The 26,514-nt window shown below is 38.5% G+C and overlaps 1 protein-coding gene across 4 annotated transcripts in view; it reads left to right on the top strand.

The window, feature by feature from the left end:
- RBMS3 (RNA binding motif single stranded interacting protein 3) overlaps positions 1-26,514 on the top strand; it is a 711,881-nt gene that overhangs the window by 95,055 nt on the left and 590,312 nt on the right. For all 4 annotated transcript variants that reach the window (XM_074860846.1, XM_074860855.1, XM_074860836.1 and 1 more), the window contains one exon: positions 10,046-10,114. In XM_074860846.1, the coding sequence (XP_074716947.1) occupies positions 10,046-10,114 (69 nt within the window). The remainder of the gene's footprint in view (positions 1-10,045; positions 10,115-26,514) is intronic.

Raw genomic sequence — 26,514 nt, 5'->3', positions numbered from 1 at the left:
CATATGAATGAAAGTTTTAACAGCATTCTAGAAAATGTATAAAATGATCTGTAGTGAATCTAAACAAACACACATTAATATGTAGCTAATGACTAGAAGAGCTTTTCTTTATATAGTAGCAAATTGTTACTAAGCAGAAGAAAGTTGATATTATATTGATATCGGACTTCACAGTTCATTTCACCACATTTTTATTTTAACTTCAAGACACTTAGAACTTCTTCTGGGTACCTTTTATTAAGTTTGTCTGAAGAGGGCAGCCTTTCCTAATGCACTTGGAATTTTCTTAATTTGGCAAGGTTACTGTACGCTGAACAAACTGACAAAGGACATGCTCATGATCCCAAGTTTGCCTCTCATTACTGCCTATGTTTTCCTTGAAATTTCTGTCCAGGTATATTTATCGACCAATTCCAAAGAATATTATTTTAAATATTTGACCTCTGCTAAAATGCAGTCCAATTTCACTTACTCTCTATGTTAAATGAATGGAGATTTGCTGTGAGATTTCTAGAAAGAAATTGAAAGAGAAGACTATTAGCACATTTCTGAAAATAGGGGTGTTGTTTATTCATTCTACAGTCTAGAAATAAGTGTCTTAAGTGCTAAGAATGCACTAAGAACAGGGAAATATCTGTCCCTTTCTGTTGACAGTTCTCCTTATCTTTCATGTTTTCCATCCTGAACTCCTCTCCAGGCTTCAAAAAGAAGCATTAGCCTGAAAGTAGATAGAGTGATGTTACTTTTATTTTATGCTTTAATCATAAGGAAACATTAAAAAAATAATAATCTTACAGCAAATTCATGCATTGCAATGTTACCAGGAAAGATGAATGGCTACTCCACATTTAGCAATTAGTGTGATAGATTTAAGGGCTCTTAGAAGAATTTATTGCCATGGTGTGCCTCGATCACAGTGCAGGGAGGGGCATTTGAAGAAGCTGGAATGATGTATTTTCACAGTTATTGCTGCTCTAGCCACTATTTCGCATTTCTCCTCTTGCAGTGACAGTCAAATTTGAATGCCTTTCTCACCTTCCGTGGTGTTGGGATTTAGATTGTGCAATAGACTTGGGGGAGAAGGAGTGCAAGCTGAACGCAGGGAGCAAGCACAGGGGTTTCAAACAAGGAGGAGAACCTAAGGCTCGTGCTGGTAGAAGAGGAAGGTAGGTGGAGACAATAGGTGTAGGATTTCACAGCCTTTAGAGAAATGAACATAATGTTTGCAAAACAGTATTATCTGGATTACTAGAATCTCTTTATAAAAGTCATGTCCAACACATTGCTTGGGCAGTAACAGCAGCAGCGTGGATCCTATGCAAACAGTCAGCTAGCTGTATTCTCAGTAATTCTCTGTAGAAATGTCTGCAACAAAATGAGAGTATTTTATGTACCGAGGAGCCCAGCAAGTTTACTGTGGTGGTTGACAGGTAGTAAACCTTGTACCACTTCACAGTCACAGCAGCTGTCACCCGTGCTAGTTATATTATGCTAGCACTGACTACAGTCGAACTGCAGTACAATGTCACCTCTTCAGTTTGTCAGCTCCTTGTCTCAGCTAAGGATTAGGCATTATCAGTGCTAATCTAGTCAAATGATCCTGTTTTTTACTTTGGTGACTTTTTAGGGTTTTTTAGGCAAATAAAAGTATAAAGACAAATTTCGCCAGTGCCACTAGGGCCAAAGGAGGAAATAATTTAATTTCTTCCTCCCACAAATTTGTACTATTATTTAATGCTGCCAGTTGTTTAAGCTACCAAACTCATTGCAATCTCATGTCATTGCCTGACAGAAGTCTTGCTTAAGATCATCATTATGCAGCTGCTTACCTGGCTTTATATTCCTTGAATTTTTTTGCTATGTGCATTGAGCTGAAAACACCCTTTTCTTCCTTCCTTGTCTCTCCTACAGCAGCCACTTACTTGCTCAGAAGTTGAGGCAGATTACTTCAGTTCCTTCCAACCCCAGACTCTCCCAATGGACCACTTTGAAAAGTATGGGGCTTCTTCCTCTTCCTCCCTTAGAGTTGCATTGCTATGAAAAAGAGCAGAAATTTCCTTGTCTTCTACTTAGAAAGCACACAACTTTCTACACATCAGACAGTCAATTGCATGCTTGTGCTATGGGCTTTTAAGATGTCAGGTCCTTTCCCTGCAGGCCAAAGACCCACTAGCATATTCTTTCTAAATCCTCTAAGAAATTACAGCTTAATTGCGTTTATATCAACATTTTCTCTTGAGACAACATCTAACTGAAATGGATTGCTTGTTTTCATCTTTTGTGACTAATCTTGGGAGGGAACATCATGCTTTTTGCCAGACACCAATACTCGCTGTCTCTCACTGTTTCCTCTGTTTAATGAGTATGTGTCTAAAAGGTATGGAGGATGGATTTTTGAGGTTGTAATGAGAAGAAATGTACAAATAATTCTTACATTTCCAATACGTCCATATTTTGAAATTGGAAATGTGACTTTCTCTTTCCACTCCTTGGGAATGTTTTCAAAATTAGATTGTAAAAAATTCGACTAAGCTTATTGTATCCTGGTCTTAATAATTTAGCAGGAATTGCCAGCATTTTTCCTGAATGTCTAATTGCCTTTTGCATACTTTAAAAATTTGATTCTTTTGAGAGTGACTCATTTATCTAGAAAATAGCCCTTTGTTTTTCACTTTTATCTGTCTCACCATTAAAGAGATCATTAGAATACCTCCTCCACCTTTCTATGATTGCATTGTTTGCAAATAAAGATTTTTATTTTTGTACTTTCCTGAACCTTCATGATTCATGTCCTTGCCTCCCAGTACTGAAATGCATGTAAAATATTCTGGTTAATACATCTACTGTATACCATCTTTTACTTCAATTTCTGCACTATTGTCTTTCGCATTGTCTTATTAAGGGTTTTCTCTGTTCTGGCTTTATTATAATCTTCAATGTAAGCATAATTCTGAATTCTTATTATCTTTGGTGAACATTAATAAAAGAAGGAAGGATCCTCCCACACCTTTATGAAAGCATCCATTGTTTTTATATTTGCATTTGTTCCTTGAATGATTTTTTATACTCTCTACAGTGTATCTCTGAAGGTCTCCTACTCAGTGTCAGTCTTCTGTATGGTCACTTCATTATTTTTTAAGACCTCAGACCTGGTATTACTCAAAGATTCTGGATCACTTTTCATAGTTCTTGTCTGCTTTTTTAATGGGTTGGATATCTTTCTTAGAATAACTGCTGGAAGAGAATAGCTCTCACTACAATGAAATTCTTTTACATTCCTGGTGTTACACCTTTGTCTCAAATCAACACATACCTGTTAATTCTATTTTTGCAGACCTGTGCAAACTTCTGAAGAAAGCCACATCTTTCAGTCCCACAAAACTATCCCATTCCACTGTCTGCCATAACCAAGACTGTCCTTTTTATAGTTAGGTCCTTACACCTCCTTGTACCCCAGCATTTCATTTACTCAGGAAAATGGTGAGAGTCCAAAGAATATAAAAGATGTCATATGTTCCAAGTTCCTCTGATAATGCATCTTATATTTAATTGTGCATTCATCCAACAGGAGTAGATGTCCTGGTAATATCAGTACTGTTGTGTTCCCTGACTGATTGTTTGAAGTTACTGATTGCTGATACTGTAACATTGCTCAACATAATACTAGAATTACTTCCTAATTTGTAGTCTTTTTTTTTCCTACAGAAGCAGCTGCTAACTTTTAAAAATCCACTTTCTGACTATATTATCTCTCATATGGCTGTGATTTGCTCCCCTACCTTCTGTGTAGTGTTTGGTAGAGTTCTTGACCTCAGAGCATTGAATGTTTCCATATTCTCATTTTCCTTTTTTTCACTCAGGCTGAGATGATTTCTCCTCCCTATCTTATTGCGTGTTTCCAAGTCTTGTGACTTTCTTACAATTTCTTAATTGTACATTTTATGGGATAAGGATGCCAACTTTATGTCAGCTCCATCTGGAAGACTTGAAGGTTGTTCCTTGATCTCTTTGCAGCTTATCTTCCAACTCTCTGGTTTTGGGAGAAAGTGCTGACTGCACAACAAATCATGGTGTATGTAACATCTCCACAGAGATGAGAAGTTCTTTCACCATATTAAAATTCCTAAGAAAGAAGTTGTTGCTTGTCACCAAGAGTAACAGTTTTTCAGCTTCTCTGTGATTCAAGTACACTGCACTTTCATTGGCCAATACAAATGGGAATGAAGAAGGAATTAATGGCTACAGTATTGTTGGCCCGAGCTTGAGCAGCCAGTTCTGCTAAGGCAGACGCAGTTTGAGATGGGTGGCGCAATCTGTCATATCAGTTCTTAATCAGTTTGTGAGATAAAAAAGTCTTGTGGACTTCATCCTCATTTAAAGATGTACTTTGAAATATCAAATATATTCATTATTAGTTTTAACAATCAAGTAGGATATGGGAGGTCATGAAGTTAAGTTTTTTTTGTTTAACATAAAACTCCTGGTCAGTAAGTGGAAAGGGAGTTTCTGAAGAGAGGATATTTTCATCCCTGGCTTTGTCCAGACTTTTTTCCCTTCCAGGGTGACAAAATATCTGTATTAAATTGGTGAACAGGAGTGGACAAAGAGAAAAAGGGGGGGAATCACGGCATCATGACAAGCCCTACACCATGGTTCAGAGACCATGTCAAATTGCTAAACTGTCAAGAATCCACTGTTGGGGTGAGTAATAGATGATTTATACTACTTTTAGCAATTTGACCTCAAAAAATTATGAGTCACTATGTTGATGACCAAGAGTAGACAGTGGATATAAAATGCAAGTGAGTACTTTGAGTGAGTGACTGAGTTGCTATAAAAACGTCTACTGAATGCATTTGCTTCATCAAAGCCCAAACCCACAGGTTCAGAGAGATGTACTCCTATGGTTGACAGCTCAGTCAATATCTTTCCTTCTCTGTCTCTTCCTGTCATAACATCGATTTCTGTAAGCTAGAGGAAGTAATCCCTGATGACATTGTGCAACAATCTTAAGGAAAGTTTGTTTTCCCACTGTGTACTTTTTCATACACAACTTATAAATGTATTTCATTTACAACTTACAAACTTTTTCTCTGACAATTCTGTCACATTTGATGTCCTGACCACTGTATCCAGATTAGCTGCTTTTTTAATACATTTGTCTTGATTTTACACTTTTATGGGACAACATCCTTGATGATTTTCCTGCATCATCTCATCACAGCAAAACAATGACGTTTCACATGTGCTATTCACACAGCTGCCAAGCTAGCTGAAGAATGCATCATGCGCCCTTTGCATGGAAGAGAAGACCATACTGTCATGCCACGTACCATCATTCCACTGCTGTCAACACCACTATATTTCATTTTGTGTCCTAGCTCCATGATCAGCAGTGTTCACCAGCAAGTGGTAAAAACTGCTGCATAGCTGTAATGAAATTATGATCCTGTTATTAATCTAATTATCAACCTTTTCTGTCTTCATTTTTCTGACCAAAAAAAAAGTAAAATCCATCTCTCTGGAATTTCATAGTTCTAGTCTCACTAGAAAGCAGGTAGTTTTCCAGGCAGTTCTGGAGGACTTTTAACTGTGAGGAATGAGAACCCGAAATTTAATTTTACTTGTATGGTATTGAAGAAACCATGGATCTTTAATGTATTTTCAATTTGTTTTGTCATATGTCCAGAGCGGCACTAGCTATGAATTTCCAGCATAGTATTGGTATTGTTTTAAAATGGGACAAGGTTTTGAAGTGAGCAAGGTATAGTGTATGTTTGTGGCAGAGAAGTGAAAATGGCTTCATGGGTGAGCAGCACATCTGTAATAAGCAGGCTTCAGTGGGGTTTGTCTCCCCATGGAGCCAGGTGTGATACCCAATTGGAAGCACAGCGAGACCATTTCCACTGAGCTGACTCCTCTGATCTGTTGAGATAACATTTGTGTGGAAGAGGCTGGGAAGGATTTAGTATCATTAAGTGTGCGAGGTCTTACCCCACACAAAGAATCAACAAGGCTTAAGGATGTCTGGAGCCAGACCAGAGGCAGGGATGGATTGATATGTAGGCATGAAGTCTATGTTGTTTCAAGGGATATTACTGGTTCAAATTTCAGACTCTGTAATTCCTCTAACCACTAATTTTTATCAGATAGAATCAGATAAGTTGTTACCCTTTCTACTTAACTTGTATATATGAAATTAATAACTTGTCATTTTCTATACTGCAGTGCTGTGGAATAAGCTCAATAAGTGAAAAGAAATAAAACTTAGTACTTCAAAAACCAGCCCATCCCCCCCAGTCTGCTACGGTTAATGGCAAAAGGACTGAAATTTCCATGTATGCTCCTAAAAGTTTTTCTGGCTTATTGCTATGTCATCTACTGTGTTCGGTAGTAGGAATCTTCTGAGAAAAGAGTTTCCCTGTGAACTGCATATAAAACAGCAGCTTTGCACATACACTGCATCATTTGCTCTTCTTTTACTGTGCCACTTTATTGCTATGAAAAGTACTTTTTTCCAGCTCTCACTGGGATTTGGAGGCAGTCTGATGTTTCATCAGCATTCCTCATGTTCAGGCTTGGATCTGGCTGTGTGCTTGAAGCACACATTGCACCTGGACCTACCTCAGATTTTCTCCTCTCATAGCACCTGTTGTCTGGGCAGCAGTGTGAAAACCATCAGCTTTCTTCTCTCTTCTTTTTCTCCATAACTTCCATCTCAGATACCAAAACCCCACATGTCCAGTTGGTAGTTTTATTGCCTTCAGAAGGACAGTCTGCTGCAAAAAGTGTTATATCTTTCTAAAGTTTTCAGCAGTTTATTGGTCTTTTAAAGCAACTGATGGTCACCTGCAGCTGTGTGAGTTTAACCTCTCTTGACAGTGGGGGAATGAGGGGGAGGGACAACGACATAAGGAACAGCTTGGACAAGCAGGTAAGCAGAGCAGTCAGTCCTAATTAGATTTTAATAGTTGGAGAGGGGTTTTTGTACCTACATACAACTGAGAGACAGCTTGTAGGGAACAGAAATGAGCTGGGAAGGTAGAAGGACTGAGTATAAAATGAGCTAAGGGGGGAAACTTGCTGGGGATATGGAGGGAGTTGAGAGTGGCTTGGTTTAGATGTTTTAAATGATGCTGTCAGGGAGCCTTTCAAGACCAGAGAGGGAGTTTATGTCCAGGGCTTGTTCTGAAGTTGAGCCAGAGGGAGAGTCCTTAAATGTTCTGTGTATGTGCTCCTTCTTTATCAAAAGGAAGAGAGATGAGGAAGGCGATTTTAACTAAAGGAAGGGATATGGCTTAAGGGACTAAATGTTCTCCCTGGTAAAGTACCTAGGGAAAATACAACACCTTGAGGTCTCCTTTGTGGTGCAAGCTGGATGCAGAAGCTATTAATTGAGCAGAGAGTGGGGTCTAGCTTGTGATTTTGGCTGCTAGGTGTGAAGGGTCATACTCCTAGAGGTAGGTGGTGGTCCAATTTCTACTGACTGCAGTGAAACAGGAGTGAGTGAGTGTGTGTGTGTGTTTGGAGTTGTACATGCATTTTTTTATCACCTGCCTCAAATATTTTAATTACTGAGACAAGCAGGGGATGTGGTCTAGCCTTCTGTTTTTTTTCCTGTTGCCCCTTAGAACTTGGAGAGAAGCTCAGGTGGAAGTATTTTCCAGATCTTTCATAATCTACTCCAAATGATGTGATATAGAAGCTCCTGTGCGTGAGCAGTGTAAGCCTTTGGTTTATAACCTAATATTTTGATTGCCTTGGAACATACAAGTGATCCTACTCATTGATCTATGAATGGAGAAAAAAAAAAAGCCTGGGAGGATAGGGGGAATAAATGCTGATCTCAGACATTTTATACTACTATTTTTACTATTTATTTTTTAAAGTGCCTACCTCTTAATCAAATTGGAAGATGGAGGTCAGTTTCTAAATACTTCTGAGGTGCTAGTCCTTTCTTGTTTGTAAAGTTAGACATAAAAATTACTTTCTGCCTTTGTCTTCTGTCTGGCCTAGAAAGGGTTCTCTTGTTTCTCTGTAATATTGTGGTACTGTTCCTCTGTGGGATATCTTTGGCATGTCCTTGAAACTGAGGTGGAAGAGTTCGAAAGAGTGATTACAGTAGAGGAAATGTACCTACCTGAGGTAACAGGTGTTGGAGTAAGTAATGAAACCAAAGACCGCTATTTATGTATTTAGACAGGAGGAATATGCAGTTTTTATTGGACAATACTAAAAGGCAGACATACATTATATATCTATATTAATTAAGAAAGGTGTGTGGTGCTTGTGGAAAGGCATCTTGCTGGAAAACATCTTCCAGAAAAACTCTGGCTATCTCGTTATTCATAGATGGACCAGTCTGTCTTCTGAAGCAGATGGAGATTGTTTTAATAAGCTTTTATAAAGCTGAAATCTGCATTGAGTGCAGTTTGTCTTTTCTGAAGTTTCTATCAAAAGAAAATGTTATTCGGTTGCACAGCGTATCTGTTTATTAAAAAATGCCTATCCTTCTAGAGGGTGTCTAGTAGAAGCTAAATACACTATACAATAATGCTAATAATTAAATTTGTAAAATAACTGCTTTTTGATAGAGTAACACAAAAGCACAATTACAGCAGTGGCTGTTTCTCATTAGTGGCAATGACATGCCAGCTTTAGAATATGTAATGATGTATAAGCCCTAGTGGTTATAATTGGCATAGAAATGTACTATATCCTTGGGTGTTAAAAGCCATAAGCTATTTATTTTCATACTTACAAAGAGTATACTGCATTGTGGTATAAATCTCACATGGATTGTCTTGCTTGCATTTTTTTAGTATAATTTATGTCCATATGGTTCAAATATGAATCTGTCCTCCTATTAGCATCCTGCTGGTGACATAATGTACTGATAAATTAGTATCTCGTGTCTGGAAAGACTGTTTGAATTCAGGTCTCGTGAGTAGGTAACTCAAATCTACCTGATCTGCCTGATACTGATAGCCTTGTTGTCACAAGGTTTCTGTAATACCTGAGCTTACACAATATAGTAGTGATATACTTGCATGAGATTTGGCTATTTACTGTGGTGTTTTGGGGTTTTTTAGAAACACCAAGTTCACATAAGTGAGAGGCGGATTTGGAGGAGCTCTGTGCCATGCTAGGTTATAGCCTAAACTAGGAGGAAATTGTGTAGAAGTTCATGGTATAAAATAGTTTTGAAACCAGGGATAATGTGTATTAAATTGGTGGTGTTCTACTAGACACCATATTGCATTGATTCTTCTGCAATATCAAAGGCAGTTTGATTATGAGGTCTGTATGTCACACATAATATAGATATGAAAGTCCATGGTATGGTTGTTTTTTTTTAGTGCTTCAGAAAACAAATATAGGGAAGTGGCTGAAAGAAGTATAGGGATAAACCATAAAGACTGTTGTTTTTCTTCAAAAAAGTCGGTAAATAACTAATCTCTTTTATTCCCTATTCCAAAAATACCCATGTTTCATTTTTGAGTAAGGTGAAGTGATTCTGAAACAACAATATTGCTTTATTTTCTATGAGTGAAGAACAGCTTCTATAAAACCAGTATGAAGTATGAAATGAAACATCACTATGAGTTAGGGAAAAATACAGAAGTACAGATATAACTCAGAACTGGCAGACAAACTCCTTTAATGATGCCTTTCCAGAATAAATGTGAATTTAGAGCATCTTTGCTTAATCGGAGTAAAAAATACCTGGCTGAAGGGTAGTGCTCTGCAGCCCCAGTTTAGGTTAGGGCTCGGCATTTAAATTTGCAATCTAGGTGACATGCAGAATTTGAGGTAAAAATTGAGGTTCTGAGATCCAAGGCTGAACAGATCATTGATAGTAAGTTCAGCAAACTTTCATCTCTGATTTTAATGTTACTGTAGTATATCTATGATTTCTTGAGGTTTTTGTTTAGTGTTTTTTTTTTTTACTATGGGAGTTTACATGGTTGAGATTGGTAAATCTGATTGTGTGTATGATGGAGATGTTGGTGAATATTTGACATGTCTATCTCTTATTTTGCAGAGAACTACAGCCAACAAGACTTCTGGTACTCCTTCCTACAGCAGATGGTCCAGTTCACAGCCCCATCAGGTAATATGTCCTTGTCAAAAAGGATATGAAGCTCAGGTTGATGCATGCTTCATTTTAAAAAATGAACCTGTGAGAGGATCCGAGAGTGTTATTTACCTGCATTAGCCCAAGTAGGTCATGCTTATCTCTGAGGTTGTCGTGGGATATCCTGTGGCAAACTGTTAGATGCAGTTGCTGTTCATGGAGGGGCTTGTACAGCTGTGACTTCTCCAATGCAGTGGTGCCTCTCCGTGGGTTGTCAGGGATGGTTATTATGGCTGGATCCCCCTATCCTTTGCATCTTGTCACTTAAGCTAGAAGTGTGTTTGACTGATGCTCTTTGGCAATGCATGAAGTCATGTTCTCCCACGTTGCCCCCCCAGTATTTTTAGCACTACTTAAAACAACTGAGTTGTGAAGTGGCTACAATGGCCAAAACTTTCAAGAAAACTTGTTATAAACCCAGACTGAACCTGGAAAGCTGTTCAGTGGTAGCCAGGAAGCAATAATGTTGATTTTTTTTTTTTTTTAAGAATTTAAATGGTATTCAGGATTTCTCTTACTTTATCAAAGCCAAAAGACTTTTGACTATAGACAAGGACATGGCTTGCTCTGTAATCAAAGAACATGTATTTCAACTACATCAACTTCCTCTTTAAAAACACAAGTGCTTGTTCAGTATTGATCATACTAACATTGCTTTCCCCCAACCTCTACTTTTGCTACATTCAGACCTCTTTCTACCTTCACTTTATCAAAAAAATAAAAAGCAACCAAACCAACAAACCTCCCCCCAACCTTTTGACACTATGAAAAATTTAAGTTATCCCAGTGAGCAAGTCCTTCATCTGACATGCTGGATTTCTGTTTTTTATGAAGGATATGTATACACTAAGAGGAAACTTCTAATAAGTTGAGATTTGGCCTCAAAAACTAAAGCCAAAGAAACTATGAATTTAATTTGTATTCAAATTAAGATGGGAAAGAAGGTGACTGAATGCTTCATGGGCTGTTAGCTGCCTATTTCACCATTCTTCCAGTCTTAATAGTTCTGCTTTCACGAAGTATTGTAAAAGTCTTGTGTCTCCTCTCTGTATAAAAGTATGTTCTTTTTGCTTGCTATGGGTTCCATACTTTCTTTTTCCTTCACTTTTTGAACATTGAATTTTCACTGTTTGGGAGGTTAAAATAAAGATTATGTAGGCAGAAGGTTAATTCTTTTCAGTGGTTATTGCTTGCCCCATCCTAAGGAATCAGATGGTGAGCAAGAAAAACTTCACGGACTATCAGTAATATGTACAAGGCTGAAACGGCAATGACTTTCCCCTCTTTCTGCATGTCTGTGGTTGCCCCTTAATGTTAATGGGAGATGCATTCCTAAGTCAGGAAGACATCATACTAACAAATGATATGAAATGCACTTTACACTCTACACACTTGATTTCATTTTTGAGGAGGGAGGGGAAGATAAGTACATAATAGATTGTTCGTAGTGCTACAACCCTGTCCAATTGCTAGTGGAGTTGAGGGATTAACTACCAGGAATGTTGTGTGAAAGTATGTCTAGACCGTCCAGCATCTGCAGGAAAAAAATTGTTGTACTGTATTAAAGCACGCCTGTGGTAATTTTCCTCCACCTTTGTTGTACACCACACCTTTTAATTTCATCTTCCTTTGTCATTTACACTCTAATCTTTTGTTTTTCATCCTTGTTTATTGTAAGCATTTGTCTTCTGTGTTTTGGTTTAATAAGCTTATAAACTTGCCTCACAGATATTAGAAATACCAGCACCAACCGTGAGGATGTATAGCCATGCCGCGGTTCAGTTTGGGAGACCTGAGTACTGCTGTGCACTCTCATGAGCTGAGTGGCAAAATATTTGTATTGGATCAGAGATTTGTATTCAGCCTTGCAACTTGCCAGCATCTATATATAGTTTATTTAAACATTTTTTTGAAGATGGCTTTCCAGGAAAGAAAAAGATTAAAGTTCAAATTCATATTGTCTGCATTTTCTTCAGTCTCATGCAGTGAACCTAGTGAAGGCTTTTCCACATACATCTTGCAAGAATCCACACAGAAACCTAATAGAACTACATGGCTGAGACCTTTGATGCATCTAAGAAATGTTAAAAGTTAAATTGATTTCCTCCTTCCCTCCCCCAAGTTTTCTTTTTTCATTTCCTCTATCTGTGTGAGGTTTGAAGGTCCATTGTGTGAGAGATTTGAAAGGGGTTCTGCAGGTGGGGTCAATGAGTCACTGAAAATAACACGTTTTTTCACAGACTTATTTTTTCATGGCTTGTATTTTGTATTGGATAAGCTGAAGCATGTTTATCTATCTCAAATATGCTATCTGGGGAAGGTTTTTAATAAGTTCCTATTAACTCATCACCCTCATGGACATGCGGAATTTGTGTACTCAGGTTTTTTTGATGTGAGGTTGTTCAGGGAAAGCTTTTTTTTTTTTCCCCTGCCCCCTGAGCCTGGGAAAGTGTCTTGTTGCAGGGGAGGCGTCTTGAAAACTTGATTAAGAGGTTCCTTCTGACTGCCCTGGGAAAGAGTCATTACTACCTGCTTCAAGCTAGGTTTTTTCAAGCACTCCACTTTCTCAATGTCAGAATAAGAAGCCAATAGTCTAAAAGGTTGATCTTTTTTGGAGCCAAGGAATTAATCTATTTAATTAAAGGATTGGGGGGTGGGCAGGGAAGCCAAACCAAATCTCAGCTTCTGAACTGGCATCGACAGAGCTGTGTTGGGCCTTACTGCCTTCAGATGCACTAAACTGGCTTGAGGAATGGAATCAAGGAGAAGATACAAACTGATGCTAATGAGCTGAAATTGCCTACGCTGCTGTTCTTGGCTAGTGGCATCACTTGATGTGTGAAGAAGTCTGGAGCAATTTTGTGAGAAGCTCTGAAGTGAACTTAGTCCTTCTGTGGTACTCTGAAGACTGTGTATGCTTCCTTCTTACTGCTGATGAAAATGAAGGAGGAGTGGTACTTTATCAGGCACAAAGATATAGCTGATCTCTACTGTGATGCTGCTTTTGCTGAGTGGGATGGCAGCCAAGGCAGAGTGTCTTATAGTAATGGCATATCCATGTGCAGGACAGTCTGTATCTCATTAGTAATCATAGGTACGCAGGCAGAGTGGGACACAAGGCACAGTATTTCAGCTCAGCTGTCCCTAGAAGCAGTTTTGATATTAACAATTCACTCATTACTAGTAATGACTTGAGAACTAAGTGCTAAGAACTATTGGAGTGGTATAGCCAAAGTAGATGTAAAAATGAAGAAAAAAATAAGTTGATTTGTTCCTTAGAAAAACAGAAGAAATGCAGTATTTCAGATGCCAGCTTAAGGTTGAGGCATTGAAAGAAACCATAGGTGAAGTGTCTGAAAAGAAAGAAGAATGGGACAACAATCCTCCTAACTTGCTTATATCCCTAATGTTGATGAGAGGCAAAAAGTGCATAGCACCTAAACAGATCTCACAAATCCACTTTATATGCAAGCAGAAGACAGTGATACCTTCCCTCTGAATGACTGAGATAGGCTTTCTTTTCTTGCTCATAGGCACACTAGCGAGCTGGTCAAGTCTGATAATTCATTTGGTCCCCACTGTTGACTGGCACCTTCATGACAATATTCCAGGTCTCTTGCACAGGGTTGTTAGCAGGAATATCTTTAGAGATGCTTATTACTTTCTAGAAATATATGAAAGCATCATTTAGTATTAGGTGCTAAATGAGCCTGCAGAATAATTGGTGTGTCTTAAATGCCATTAAAAATAATATAGAACATTTCTGCATCTTTCCCCATATCTATTACCAAGACATTAGCTTATGAGCTAGTGAAGTAAAAATGCACGAAGTGAAACAGTGTTCAATGGGCTGCAGGACAGGAGGACTCAGCTAAACTTCCACGATATTCTTCTATCTGGCTCCTCTGCTGCTCTGTTACAGAATTATTGCTCTGGCTTTCTGGTATTGGCAACACAAGCTTCTTGCTTTCTTTCAGATAGTTAAAGCTTTGTCCGTTGCTGAACTCGGCATCAGTGCCTCAATTAAGGTCAGAATGTGTTTTTTCTTCAATATCCTGCTCTTTAAACATAGAGCTAAGTACTATATTTTAGTACCCAGTGGTTAGCAGTTTTCTTAGAGGAATCAGAACAGACAGTGTTGATCAACATTTAGTGTAGTATCTAAACTTTAAATAGGCTAACTCTTCTACCACTCCATGTGATAGATTATAATACAGTTTCTTCGTGATGGAAATACCAGTCAAGAAGATGGAAGCTAGGAAGGGTGGTATTCCAGCTTTACTGTGGCAGCTGTTTCACTGAATTCCAGGTCAGAGATTTTGGTATGTAATTTTGCTTCCTCCTTGTTGTGTGTGTCCCTGCTTTCCCCTTCCCTTGTTTTTGCCCTTGTATTCCTCCTGTATATGTATTGGAGTAGTAATGTGTTGATAAGCAGATTATCATATGTAGTTGTCAGTTCAGTAGTCTCTTTCATAGTGCATGAGGTCAAAATGAACCTTGTGATCAATCACTCAGTATAAGAGTAGAGGTTTTATGTAGTTTTAAGAAGCTATTCCAGGTACGGCTGCTGGTAGTACTTGGGATTGTTGCAGCCTGCTTGTATCCAGAATAATAGGGACCTGTAGGTGGAATTCATCACTTGCTAGAGCAGGGACATGGGTAATAGTGAGTTTCCTTTATGGGATCTGGCATGTTACCTGAATGCGAAGGTTATTGGAGCACTTTTTAGCAGTGGCCTAGAAGATCCATTCCTGTGAGGTGACTTTTTTCTTTAAACTCATAGAAGATACCTAGTTCTAAATAATATAAAGATTTGTCTTTTAGGCTGTTTTGAATCTTTGGGTTTTTTCCCTTCAGTGCCTCAAGTCTGACTTGGAAAAAGTCAGTATTTAGAAAGTTGCTGTCCCCCTGATGACTCAGCTGTTTGCCTTTCTGCTGAGCACTGCAAACAGTGGCAGTAAACTTCAGGTTAAGTGCTGGTCCACTAGAAAATAAATGTACTGAGGACACCAACAGTTTTCCCAGAAGCCACTGAACAGCTGTCAAATGGCAACAACATTCCTTCACTGTTGACCTAGGTTTGAGCTGCGCCAGTTTGCTCATCTAAATGAGAGTGACTTAGTCCAATGACTAGGGTTAAACCTTATTATAAAGGTCAAATGAGATCTGACAACTCTCCAAAAGCAGACCAGACAACCCAAGCAACAGAAATATGTTACTGCCTCCTGGCACTTGGCATATAACCAAAAAACTGTAGCAAAATTCAGTGGGCTTAATCGGAGTTAATGAGAGAAATTTGTCGGTTTTGCAATAAATCGAGTATAAAATCCCTAAATACGTCCTTTTCATAATACATCTTTTCAGAACTGTACATACCTCTACACCATACATCATCATAGTTTTACAACATTTGAACTTGGTTCCCATTGCACTTTGATCCTAGTTACATTTGGTTTTAAATCATCTTTGTATAAGCACATGGAATATAATCAAATATGGAATGAAAAAAACCTGAATTCTTCAAGGTTTTTTGGCATGTTGTCAAATGGACTCACTGAATTTCAACAAGCCTCTGTTTGGCTTACCTTAAATAATTCATTAAACTTGAATTTGAGGTGGAGGCAGTGCCTTGCAGAAGCAAGTTTAGCTAGTTAAATACTTGTTGCAAGACATGATGTATAAAAGAATTATTACACTTTGAAGTTCACTGAAGGATTGGAAAAATCAAATATCTGTGGTCAGTACTGCAATGTTGCTGCTCTTATTACATCCATAGTATATGCCATGTTATGCACATTACAGCTTTGTTGGATTTGGTCTGCTATTAATAAAGACTGACCCACATAGTAGGTAGCCAAGTCAAGTACAACCCTGACTAATAGACACTGTTTTTCTTGTGTGTCTCACCTCTCATAGCACTTGCTCATTTCTTCTGCTAGAGGTTGCTGGTTTCTTCCAGTCAGCTGGAAATGTGGTGTTAAAGGCTCTGCTTGACTGCAAAGTTTGATGCTTCCTCAGTAATATCTGTGGGCCGCTGCTTCTAGCGTGATGTTTTTGATAAGACATCATAAGGGAAGCTTGAATCTGGCATCTGTTTTTTAAAGCAACGGGAATCTGCAGCCTGCGCTGACACATCCAACTTCACCAAGGTCATTGGCAAGGGCAGAGCAGACCTGTTAATCTCTGACTGCTATGCAACTAACGAGAGCGTGGCACACTGGGTTGGCTACTCGGCTAAATGCATAGGTACAGAAAGAGGTGTAAGCTATTTTTATTGTATGAAGATAACTCAGTCAAATGAGACTCAGGAGCTGTTGTATCTGTTGCCAAGCAAAGTACAACATAAACTTAGCATTGAAAAGCTAAGGTGCTTTTAAGCAAAATAAGAAGGTAACTCAAAAAGGAAACAGGTTTCTTCTGGTCAGTTGCAGAATATGAGTGAATGTACATAGTGTTATTCAAAGGTTGCTCATCCAAGTATGCTACCTGTTGTGTTGGCAAAATTACCAAGCGGCCTACTGAATTAACTGTAAAGCTGTTTTGTAGGCTGCAAGCAGGATGAGACCCTGTGCCTGGAGGGAAGCAATAGCAGTAGATACAGTTGAACTCCATTCTTTCTCTTACTGCTTGTGGAGAAACACTGTATCTGACAGAATGGGTAGTTTTCATCCTGCTATGTTAGCAGCTGTGTATCTTTAGAAAGAAACTAAAACTTATATTTAAAGGTAGGACTTACACTTTGTGGCTTAATATAAATGACAAAATGCAGGTTAACTGTCCTCTGCAATCTATATAACTGGTCCCTCTAGACCATTCTGCAAGTTGGCTATATATGTATCCCTCACCAAATATGGGATTTGGGCATTAGTTCCCATTACACAATAACTATGTGAGTCTAGCATTACAATACTTTAAAGTCTGGATAGTGTGTGCTTTGCAGAAGTTATGATGACCTAAGTCTTGGGAAACTAATTATGTTAAATTTCTCCTGATTATGGTATATAAACCTGAAACTTGAGGTGTAATGTTTATGGAAACATAAGAGGACTCTTCTAAGATGCAGTATTGTGTTTTCTCTTTTACAAGTGTGAGATGAAAATATAACGGGTTTCCTCTCTCATCATTACTCAGATACCATTGGTATTTTGTTGTACTTTCAAGGTGAGGTTCAGAAGATTCCATCTACAGCCCAGTTTATCTTAAAATCAGCATGCAAGGAAGAAAGCTTTTGTTGTAAACAATGTTTCTAAACAGCTGCCATAATGGATTTTTTTCTAGACCTGCTAATTTTTTTACCCTATTCACTTGTTCTGTAATTTTTTTTGATGACAAATACCAAATAAATGCATTATGCTAAGTGTCTGCTCAGCGTGCTCAAGTTTGCCTGGAGAAGTATCTGTGCTGTGGATGAGGGGAAGTCACATCATTTGTGATGGCTTCCACAGACATGAATCACTTCCAAAAAGTATGTCAGCTGCACTTATTTTTGTCTCTCAGAATTATTTTTTTTCCTAGGAGAATTTAATAAGATTAAAAAAAGATGGAAACCAAGAGGGTTCTACTAATTTTAAACCAATAAAATAAAATTTTTCCTTGTGTCATATCTTGTATTGTCACTGAAAGGCTGCCCTACCTCTTTTGGAAACCTTACTTCAAAACTGAGGAGAGTCAATCTGAGAACTTCCTGGAATGTTCCTCCATAACTCTTTTGCCTGTTTTTCTTAGCGAAATAGGTTTACTGATATTCTATCTGTGAATGCTGTCTTCTCCCTATAACTTAGCCTATTTTGACCAAATTTGATGATGAAAGGGAAGGGTGCAAGTTTCTTAGAAACTTCACATCTCTGGAAGGTTCATGTGAATTGTAAGAGTACAGCAGAGGAGCAAGGCTGCTAATGCCACACCAAAGGAAAGCATGAGATCACCCTTCACTAGCCATCAGGCAATTCACAGCAGAGAATGATGTGATGGATTTCCTAACACTGGGACAAAAGACTCAGTAGTTGTCTGTGGTTTTTTCAAGAACAAGGCTAAACTTTGTCCTGTGCAGATTTTCTGGTTAAGGGATGAGCTCACCCCAGAGCTTAAGGAATAATGCAATTAAAGTCAATCAGCTGCAAGCCATGTGTACATTCACTATCAGGCTTAATTAGTTTTGTTGTTCACACAGCTACAGAGTTGACTTCTAACAAAATTCTATATTGGATTGATTGAATTCAGAACTCTTTAAATCTCTAAGTCTTTTAAGGAAACTGTCTCCTTGCTGCATCTAGCAACGTTATTCCTGACTCTTCTCAAGGTTTAGATCTTGTCAGATAAACTTCAGATAATATTATTTGAAGCAGCACATAATCTTACAGTGGGGTCTTTCCATTACACTGTCTGTAGTATCCCTGATGTGTACATGTTGACTAATAGCAAAGATTGACAAAGGATTTTACACACGAACATCTCACCTCATGTTCTATTAAATGTGTCATTGATATCTTGTATTAGACTTCTAGGTTTTGACTTTGCTATGACATCTTCTTAAAAGAAAAAGAAGCTGCCAGCAGATGATGTTTTAACACTTGTCAGCAATTCGTCATGATTCTTCATACTTTAGATTTAATTGTTCTTGGAATGAACAGTTCTTAGAGATTTTTTAAAAAAAAAATCTGCTTTCTGGTTAATGCAATCAATTTGATGCAAAAGATAATTAGTATGACAAGTTGCAGCCTACATGAGTATTACTATGCACCCCCCCCCTCCCCGCTTTCTTCTGTGTTCCAGTGTTTTTAAAGATTGGAAGATAGGTGGAAGCAGAAGAGTTTAAGTTATTTTTAGGAGACTTTTGCCCCCCTGTCCTATTATTTAAAAGTAACAGATGGAGACTGCTCTTTGTGCCTCTCATCTTTCATACTGCTGAAGCTTTAAACCTGGAAAGAAAATGCAACCAAGAGACCATGGCTGTATCTAGAATGAGCTGCACTAACAAAGGGGTTGATGATTTTCCAGAGCAAACATTAGCTGAGGGGTAGGGCTAACCTTCAGAGGAGAAACAGCAGGCATTGAGTTGTGTCCAGTGGAAGGTCTGGGGTTGGGTTGGGGGCATATCTAAGGAAGACGATCAAATCAGGGCTGGTGGGATAGAACTGTTTCTCTGCTTTTCTAACAAGGTCTTGACAAAAAGTTCTCTAAAACCTTTCACCTTTTCTATCTTCACATGAAAGAGCAAAGCTGGCTGATGGATTGTTTTAATAATCTAAATGATGATCATTTTGCTTGATAATTAACCATGCAAATCTGAAAGAAACAATTGGTGGATCAACAAAAATAGATCTGCAGGCTACATTTGGGGGAATAGCTGAAAAAGCTAATTTGGTTATAAAGATAGGTTATGCTTTGTAATGAGAAACGACAAGGCATTTTGCTGCAACTGTCATGGCAACTTTAGCACTTCTTTATATAGTCTAATTTAAAATGTATTTACCCCGTAGCAATGAAATTGCAATCTATGTATGAATCATAAAAACTGGAGATGGGAAATACCTTTTGAACATATGGACCAGTTCTTCAACAGATACAATTCATTTTAACTCAAAGTCAGAGAACAGATATTCTTTGTCTTCATAGTCAGTCTATTTGTCCTGAATTGTTTTCTGAATGTGGACTCTTTCTAGAGTCTCTTTGTCTAATCTTGGAGCTGTCTTAACTAAGAATCTTTCATTAATTAGAAATCTCAATATTTCGATTTTACTTCAGCAGTTTGTGAGCTCTGCTGTCTACTACATGGCTCTACATAAGCTTGAATAGTCATTGAACACTGGCAAAATTCAGTTATATCAGGATGGCTACTAGTCCTCATGTTTCAAGGTACAGATTAGTTGCCTACTGAGTTAAGATCCTGATTGCATGAGTGCTCTTTTTTTGTTCAATCAAGCTACGTTAATATTCGAAATAAAACTTCTCAGGAAATGACAGCTTTTTTTTGCCATTCTGTATTAACAGTGAATCAGTTACTAGTTAATGCTAAGCACTGGAGGAAGTTATCTGAAACACATAAATGTGGTGCTAGAGAGAAAATGAGACTTTTATATTGGCAATTGACTAGAACGTGAGGTTCAGGGTGATGGTTCTCCCAGCATATCTAGAGATCCTGAGTCATCCTGATGCCAGCTTTTTCACTTAGAGGGAAATTATTTGAGAATTTCTTGTATGTATTCCTAGCAGAAACTAGTTAGCTTCCCCAAATTCACCAAAACTTGCGTTATTCTATTTTGTCCATAGCTTGTTATCCTACTGAAGAGTTCTGTTTCCAAGTTCCATGATGATTATCTTTAGTACCTTGCAGTTCTGCCAGTGTATGAGAATGTTCTGTAGAGTGACCATCACCCTATCTATGAAGTGGACTATCAGCTTTGACTGGGATTATTTTAATAAGCACCAATGTTTCACATGTTTGGGGGATGGGATTGTTAAAAAAGCCAAGAGCCCATAAATAACTTATAGTAATACCTCAAAGTTTGTGGATGTTAGAGGCCAGGACCCTAATTCCAGCCTAAATTAAATATTCGGGTCTTCTAAGCAGCAAGCTGAAAGAGGGATAATGTAGGCAAAGAACCGGATAATGCAATTCTATATAAGCTTGGCTTAGATTTTGTCATAAATCCACTGTATTTCTTGTTTCAGCTGTAGTAGATGTGAAAGATAATTATTAACGTGGCAGGGGAAGATTTGCACAGGAGAATAAACTGGAATTAAACCTTCAAAAATGAAGAAAAAGCACCTAACAAGCTATTGAAAAGGCTGAAGTAGTAAAAGCAGAAATCCTATAGGCTTCAATGGAAGCATAAAGTTGTGATCAACAGTGCAAGAATAACTTGACTCTCTATCAAAATGAGCAGTTTTGTTGGTTTCTTCTGCTATTAGGTGTGAATGGTGTTCAAAAGCGGGAAGTGTCTGAACTGCAGTGAATGAGTGACAGTGCCTCGATGGCTGAGATAGGTTTGAATCCCTCTTCATGCACAGGTTAAAATGCTGATGTTAATTGGACAGTTGCAAAATTAAGATGGGAAAACTAGAATATTGTGTGCAGGTTGGTAACATACCCACCCAAAACTTGTGGAGGAAAACAATAATCTGGCAGAGTATGATAATGGGTCTTAGATTTAAGACACGCAAACTTTTTTTTCATGGTTTACATTTGTGGGCAGTGAAAGTAGTAAGCAAAATCATGCTGTGTGCCTCCATAACCATGGCTGACCATAAGATGTGGGGGGAAAAAATGTTAATCCTCGCAGTGACTCTTAGATAGGTTTCCAAAGACTAGACAAAACTCTAAGTCACTTAGAACAACTGAGCTCTGTTGTGTCCTGCAGTACAGCACTTGCTTATCCTGCTAAAGATCAAGCTCTGCTTGTATCCATCTAATAAGAATATATTGAATCTCGCATGGAGTGCAGGCAGGACTTTGATCAATATTGCACGCACTTTATTTGAGGACCTACAGCAGAGGCCCTACACTTAGAAAAACAATTGAAGTCGGTCTTGGGAACACTTGACAGAATACATAAACAGATGATGTTATGGTCTCAGTGGAAATCTAGCTGCATTGAACTGAAAATAGACCATACAAGGAGAAAATTGAAGAATACTTAGTCCTTGTAGTAGGACACCCTATGCAGTAGGCCAGCAAGCTCTGTTTGGATTCCTTTGGAAAATAAAACTACAACAAAGCTTTCTCCCTCAAAGAATGTAGTACACCTCCCCATACTACCCTGTGAACTTCTGAAGGAGGAATTTCTCTGACTTACTGAGTGAAGCATACTATGGGTAGCTGATAGTAAAAATTAAAACATTAATTAGCCAGAAGAGGACATTGTAGGAGGTATTCATGAGATCTTGTACTACTTTAGGGGAAAGCATGAATCCTAGGGTTAGTTTACGGTTTGGAAAAATATATATATTGCCCCCAAGCTTCAATCATTTGTGTTGCCTGTTCTTCTGTGCAATAGGACAACACTAATATCAAATTACTGCATATTGACAACCTGTGGGTTGGGAAGCATTATCTGAGCTGGATGTCATCTAATGTTTGTTTGTATAACTTTCTGCACATTGATTTTTATCTAAGAGTGTTGTGCCAAAACACTTATTTTGGAAAAGTAACTATGGAAAATTAAGTCAAAATAGCATTAAGTTCTGATTTAGGCCAACATAAACAGCCAGTTCAGAATGAAAGGCCTTCCGTGCCCTTTGGCTACTTGTTTTCAGTTCTAGTAACCAGGCCTAAATCTTTTATTGCAGTACAATAGTCTGGCATCTTTTGATTTTACTCTGTTTATTCAAATATCTAAATTGCATTCTGAAGTAGATACTTATTTTGTCTTAAGTTTTGCTCTTTGTAAAATCCAGAGTCATCTGCTAACTTCTCCTTAGTCTTGTTCCTTCTGCAATCTTATTTCCCAAATGTAGGATCTGAGACGTTTATAGTTACTGAGCAATAGTGGCTTTACCAGCCTTTGCAGCACAAGTATTAATATGTAATCCTGCCTATAATAGTGGTTGTAAAACTGTTGATATAGCTGCATTAAGAAGTATGAGATATCAGTCATAAAAGGCGATGTGTTTTGGCTCGTATGGGAAGTGTCCATGAACTGGAGTGTTCTCATGTCACAGTTAAGTGGTTACTCTGGTGCCAGAACTGTTTCAGAGTTCCTCATGGTTAAGGTTGCAGTGATTTATTTGTTGTCTTCAGTGAGAAAGCTTTTATTTAGGGACTCACAGACTACTATTTTTTTTAATTCCTTATGTATTTTGTCCCATTACAGTATAAAAGCATCTGCAGAATTGAGTCTTTCAGTCTTTCTCCCAAATTGCCCTTAATATGATTTTTCTCAAGAACCACTCCATTTTGGTCCCTGAATACAATGAAACTATCACTATTGGTTTGGCGTGCTTAAGAGCTTCAGGTAAACTAAACTGAAACCACCAAACTTCTAACTCCATCTTATACCTTGTCACTTGTCCTGGAGATGTTGAATATGATGCCAGTCCCCCAGAAAGGTGCTGGAGTCATATATATCAAACTTGCAACCATCAAGGATACTGATTAAAAACTCTTCTGTATTTTAGAAGTGACATGAGGGCATCTTCTGAGGGAAGGTGACCATCTGCCTGAATTCTATCAAGGAGCTGGCAGACTCCTAGGTAAAAGTGGTATGGATCCTGCAACGTACTTAGGTTTCAGCGTTAAAACAGTCTATCTGGAGTCCTTCACTGAAGGTGCCTAAAACAAACTAAAAAACTCACTGAATCCTCATAAGATAAGGAAAGGTCATTCTGTGGATTAATAAGATATTGAAAGTGTAGGAAAAAAAGTATCGTTTTCCCCAGTAGGGAAGAGTTGCCAATGGGGTGCCATTTGGATTGGTCCTTGTGCACATGATCAGTACATTCCTAAATGATCTGAAAAAGCGGAATAATAGTGAGATGATACAGTTCTAGCAAATAAAAAGTCCTTGGGCAGAGTAGGCTGAAAGCTCAACTGCACTGAGAAAAGTTTTAAAGTGTGTATAGTATAACAGTTACATGGAAAAAAACTAATAAAGAATCCATCTCCTGTTCTCTATGACTTCTCAGGAGCCTGCAAGGCAGCTATCAGGGAATCTGTTTCAGAACAAAAGGAAGATTGTTCTCATGGAAGGAATAAATAATATAGGGGGCTCGCTACCATGCAGTATTGTGGATGCAGAAAGTATGGGTAGGTTCACCATGACTAAATAAGACCTCCCAAAAAAGTCTACTGAGGTGTATTTAGCATAATGGTGCATGTCTAACTTTTGGCTCTGAAAGTTGTTGATTTAGTAGGGGTCAGAAGGCAGGATTACCCACTCTGGAGCAGTACCACTCCAGGCTTGCACTGTTTCTTGTACCCTTCCCTGAAGCAGTTGCTACTCTCAGGCCTGGAGGAGTATAGGACCCACTTGGACCTTTACTCTGAATTGCTACAGCTGTTCAGTTGTTACTTGAATGTGTTTTGCGTGGTGTATCCCAAAAGTGAAGGCTGTGTTAAGTTATAGAGAATAATTTTCACATGTAGGGGAGGCCAGCTCTTCCAGCTTCTGCTGTAGTGTGACAGTAATCCATCAGCACCACCTATTCTGTTTGTGTCAATGTAGCAAAAAGAGAAGTAAGCATTGCACAGACCAAGTCTCAAGAAACTTAATGCTTTCCACATCAAAGCCACCAATTCCCACACAATATTTATGAAGGGTAAGTGAGGTAAAGCCAGCATTCAGGAAGTGCTGGAGAACTTTGAGCTCAGCTTGCTGAGGCCTCCGGATGAGTACTGGGATGCTGCTCAGCTTTGCTTTCCCTCGAGCTGGTGTCTGCAGAGATTTGCTAAACAGCCGCAAACTTGGGAAGAGGGGGGGAACACCACAGACTTTTCAGTGAGTTTTTTCTTGCTGCTTTTTCTCCTGCAACTTCTTGTGGTTTCACACTCAGTTAAAAAATTAACTGTAAGTGGCTTTCTGATGATTTTTCCAGGAGAGCCAATGCTCCTGTGTTTTTCAGAGCTGACAGATGCATTTGCAAGCTGACCTAGCTCTTGAGGGAGGCTCATTCCAGTGTCTGCCACAAGGAGGCAGAAGCATTAAATCTTAAAATACTTTTAAACCAGGTCCTTGACATGTTCTTAGTTTGTTGAAACCCCACTTTGGAGTATCTATAGCTGCTTCTGATGTATACAGATGACGGGGGCGGGGGGAATTTTGCAGGGGAGAATCCAAAGCATCAAACAAGTTTGTGCATAGTGGGGTTTTTTAATTGGTGTTTTGACAACGTGTAAAAAAAGGGTTACAAAAACATACCAGCATCAATTAAAACAGATACACACACACCTCGGTACCAGTCATGTGACAGTTTCCCACCCTCTGCATTTCATAGTTATCACTTTTGGTCACTTTCCCTTTGTAAAGGCAACTCTAAAGTGACAGTGACGCATTAACATTGCAGTAATTGTATTTTCAAACATGTCTGGCTTCCTGTTCAGCTAATATGTTGCTTACTCAGCTGCTTGCGGTAATTTAGAAACGCAGCATGGCATATTCTTGTTTCTGGACTACCTTCTTGGTGAGGATGTGGTCTGATTGCACTGTGATAATTCTCTTAGAGAAAAGCTATAGAGAATTCTAAAAAGTGCGAGTGGTTTAATTGAGTCTGATCCCTGCACAGCGCTACTGAATGTGAAAGAAATCCCACTTGCATCCTGGTGAACAGAGTATTGAAAGCTTGATGGTGGTTTATTGTATATGCTTTTTATACTTGGTAATGCATGTGAAAGAAATGGAGAAGGGGAGGCAAAATTCAAAGTGAAAGCTGGTATTTTGTCCTTAATTTGGCCTGCTTTTCTTAAGTATCAAAGCACATATGGCAGAAAGGTCACTCAGTTATCTGAGACAACTGCAGTTCAATACATACCTGGACATAATGGAATTTGTTTAAGGACATGGTATCATCCATAATGTCAGATGTCCTAGCTGTTACCGTCTGTGTCAGACTTCATCTAGCTGACTGTAAATACAGATCCTCTGCTGCATGCTTTAGACTGCTAATCTCTGTTAATATAAGTTAGTTCCTCTGTTGAAATCCACTTAAAAGAGAAATTTCTTCCTGACTAAAAATGTGTGTGTAAGGAAAACCTCTTCTGCCTGTAAAGGGATGTAGCAGTCTATTGTATAAAGATGTATTACAGGTTTAAATTACAGATTATGACACTTCAAAGGTGCTTTCTGATACTCTTGCAGCAATCAGGCATACAGTCATGATGTTGCTGTGCCTTAGTGGCTTACAACTAAAAAGGAAGGAAAAAGGCACTTGATAGCAGATCTGCATTTCTGTAAAGCAGCATATTTTTTCGCTATCATCCTGTATGCAACCACAAATGCATATATTATTGAGAGCAGGCTTGCGCTCCCCCACTTCTACTGCAGTGCACAAGCAGAGCAGTGGAGATCGTGGAATGCAGTGTGCTGGGCTATGTGGGGCCTGTAACCTTCATATGTTACAAGCACTGTCTTTATATTTAAGCAGCGTATTGAGGGCATGTCTTTACACAGCCCAAGGCTTGAATTGGGGATCACCTCATCTAGCTTCTGCTCTAATTAGTTAAGTATACTAGACCTTTTCATGCGGTAATAACCAGTGAGACTGTATACAAGGTGGTGAGTAAATAAAGCATCAATGTATTTACATTCTTTCTTAGGTACTGTATATATCAAGGGGTGGTTATACCTATCTTTAAATGGGGCGATTTTTGATTTTGTTTCAAGTTTTGTGGAAGCTTTGGGTTGAAAATAATAATATACTTCTAGTAAAATAATTTCAATAAA

The sequence above is a fragment of the Strix uralensis genome, chromosome 1 (assembly GCF_047716275.1).
Source record: "Strix uralensis isolate ZFMK-TIS-50842 chromosome 1, bStrUra1, whole genome shotgun sequence".
Lineage (NCBI taxonomy): Eukaryota > Metazoa > Chordata > Aves > Strigiformes > Strigidae > Strix > Strix uralensis.
The sequence above is the reverse complement of the archived record's forward strand: the minus strand, read 5'-3'. Positions and strand labels throughout refer to the sequence as shown.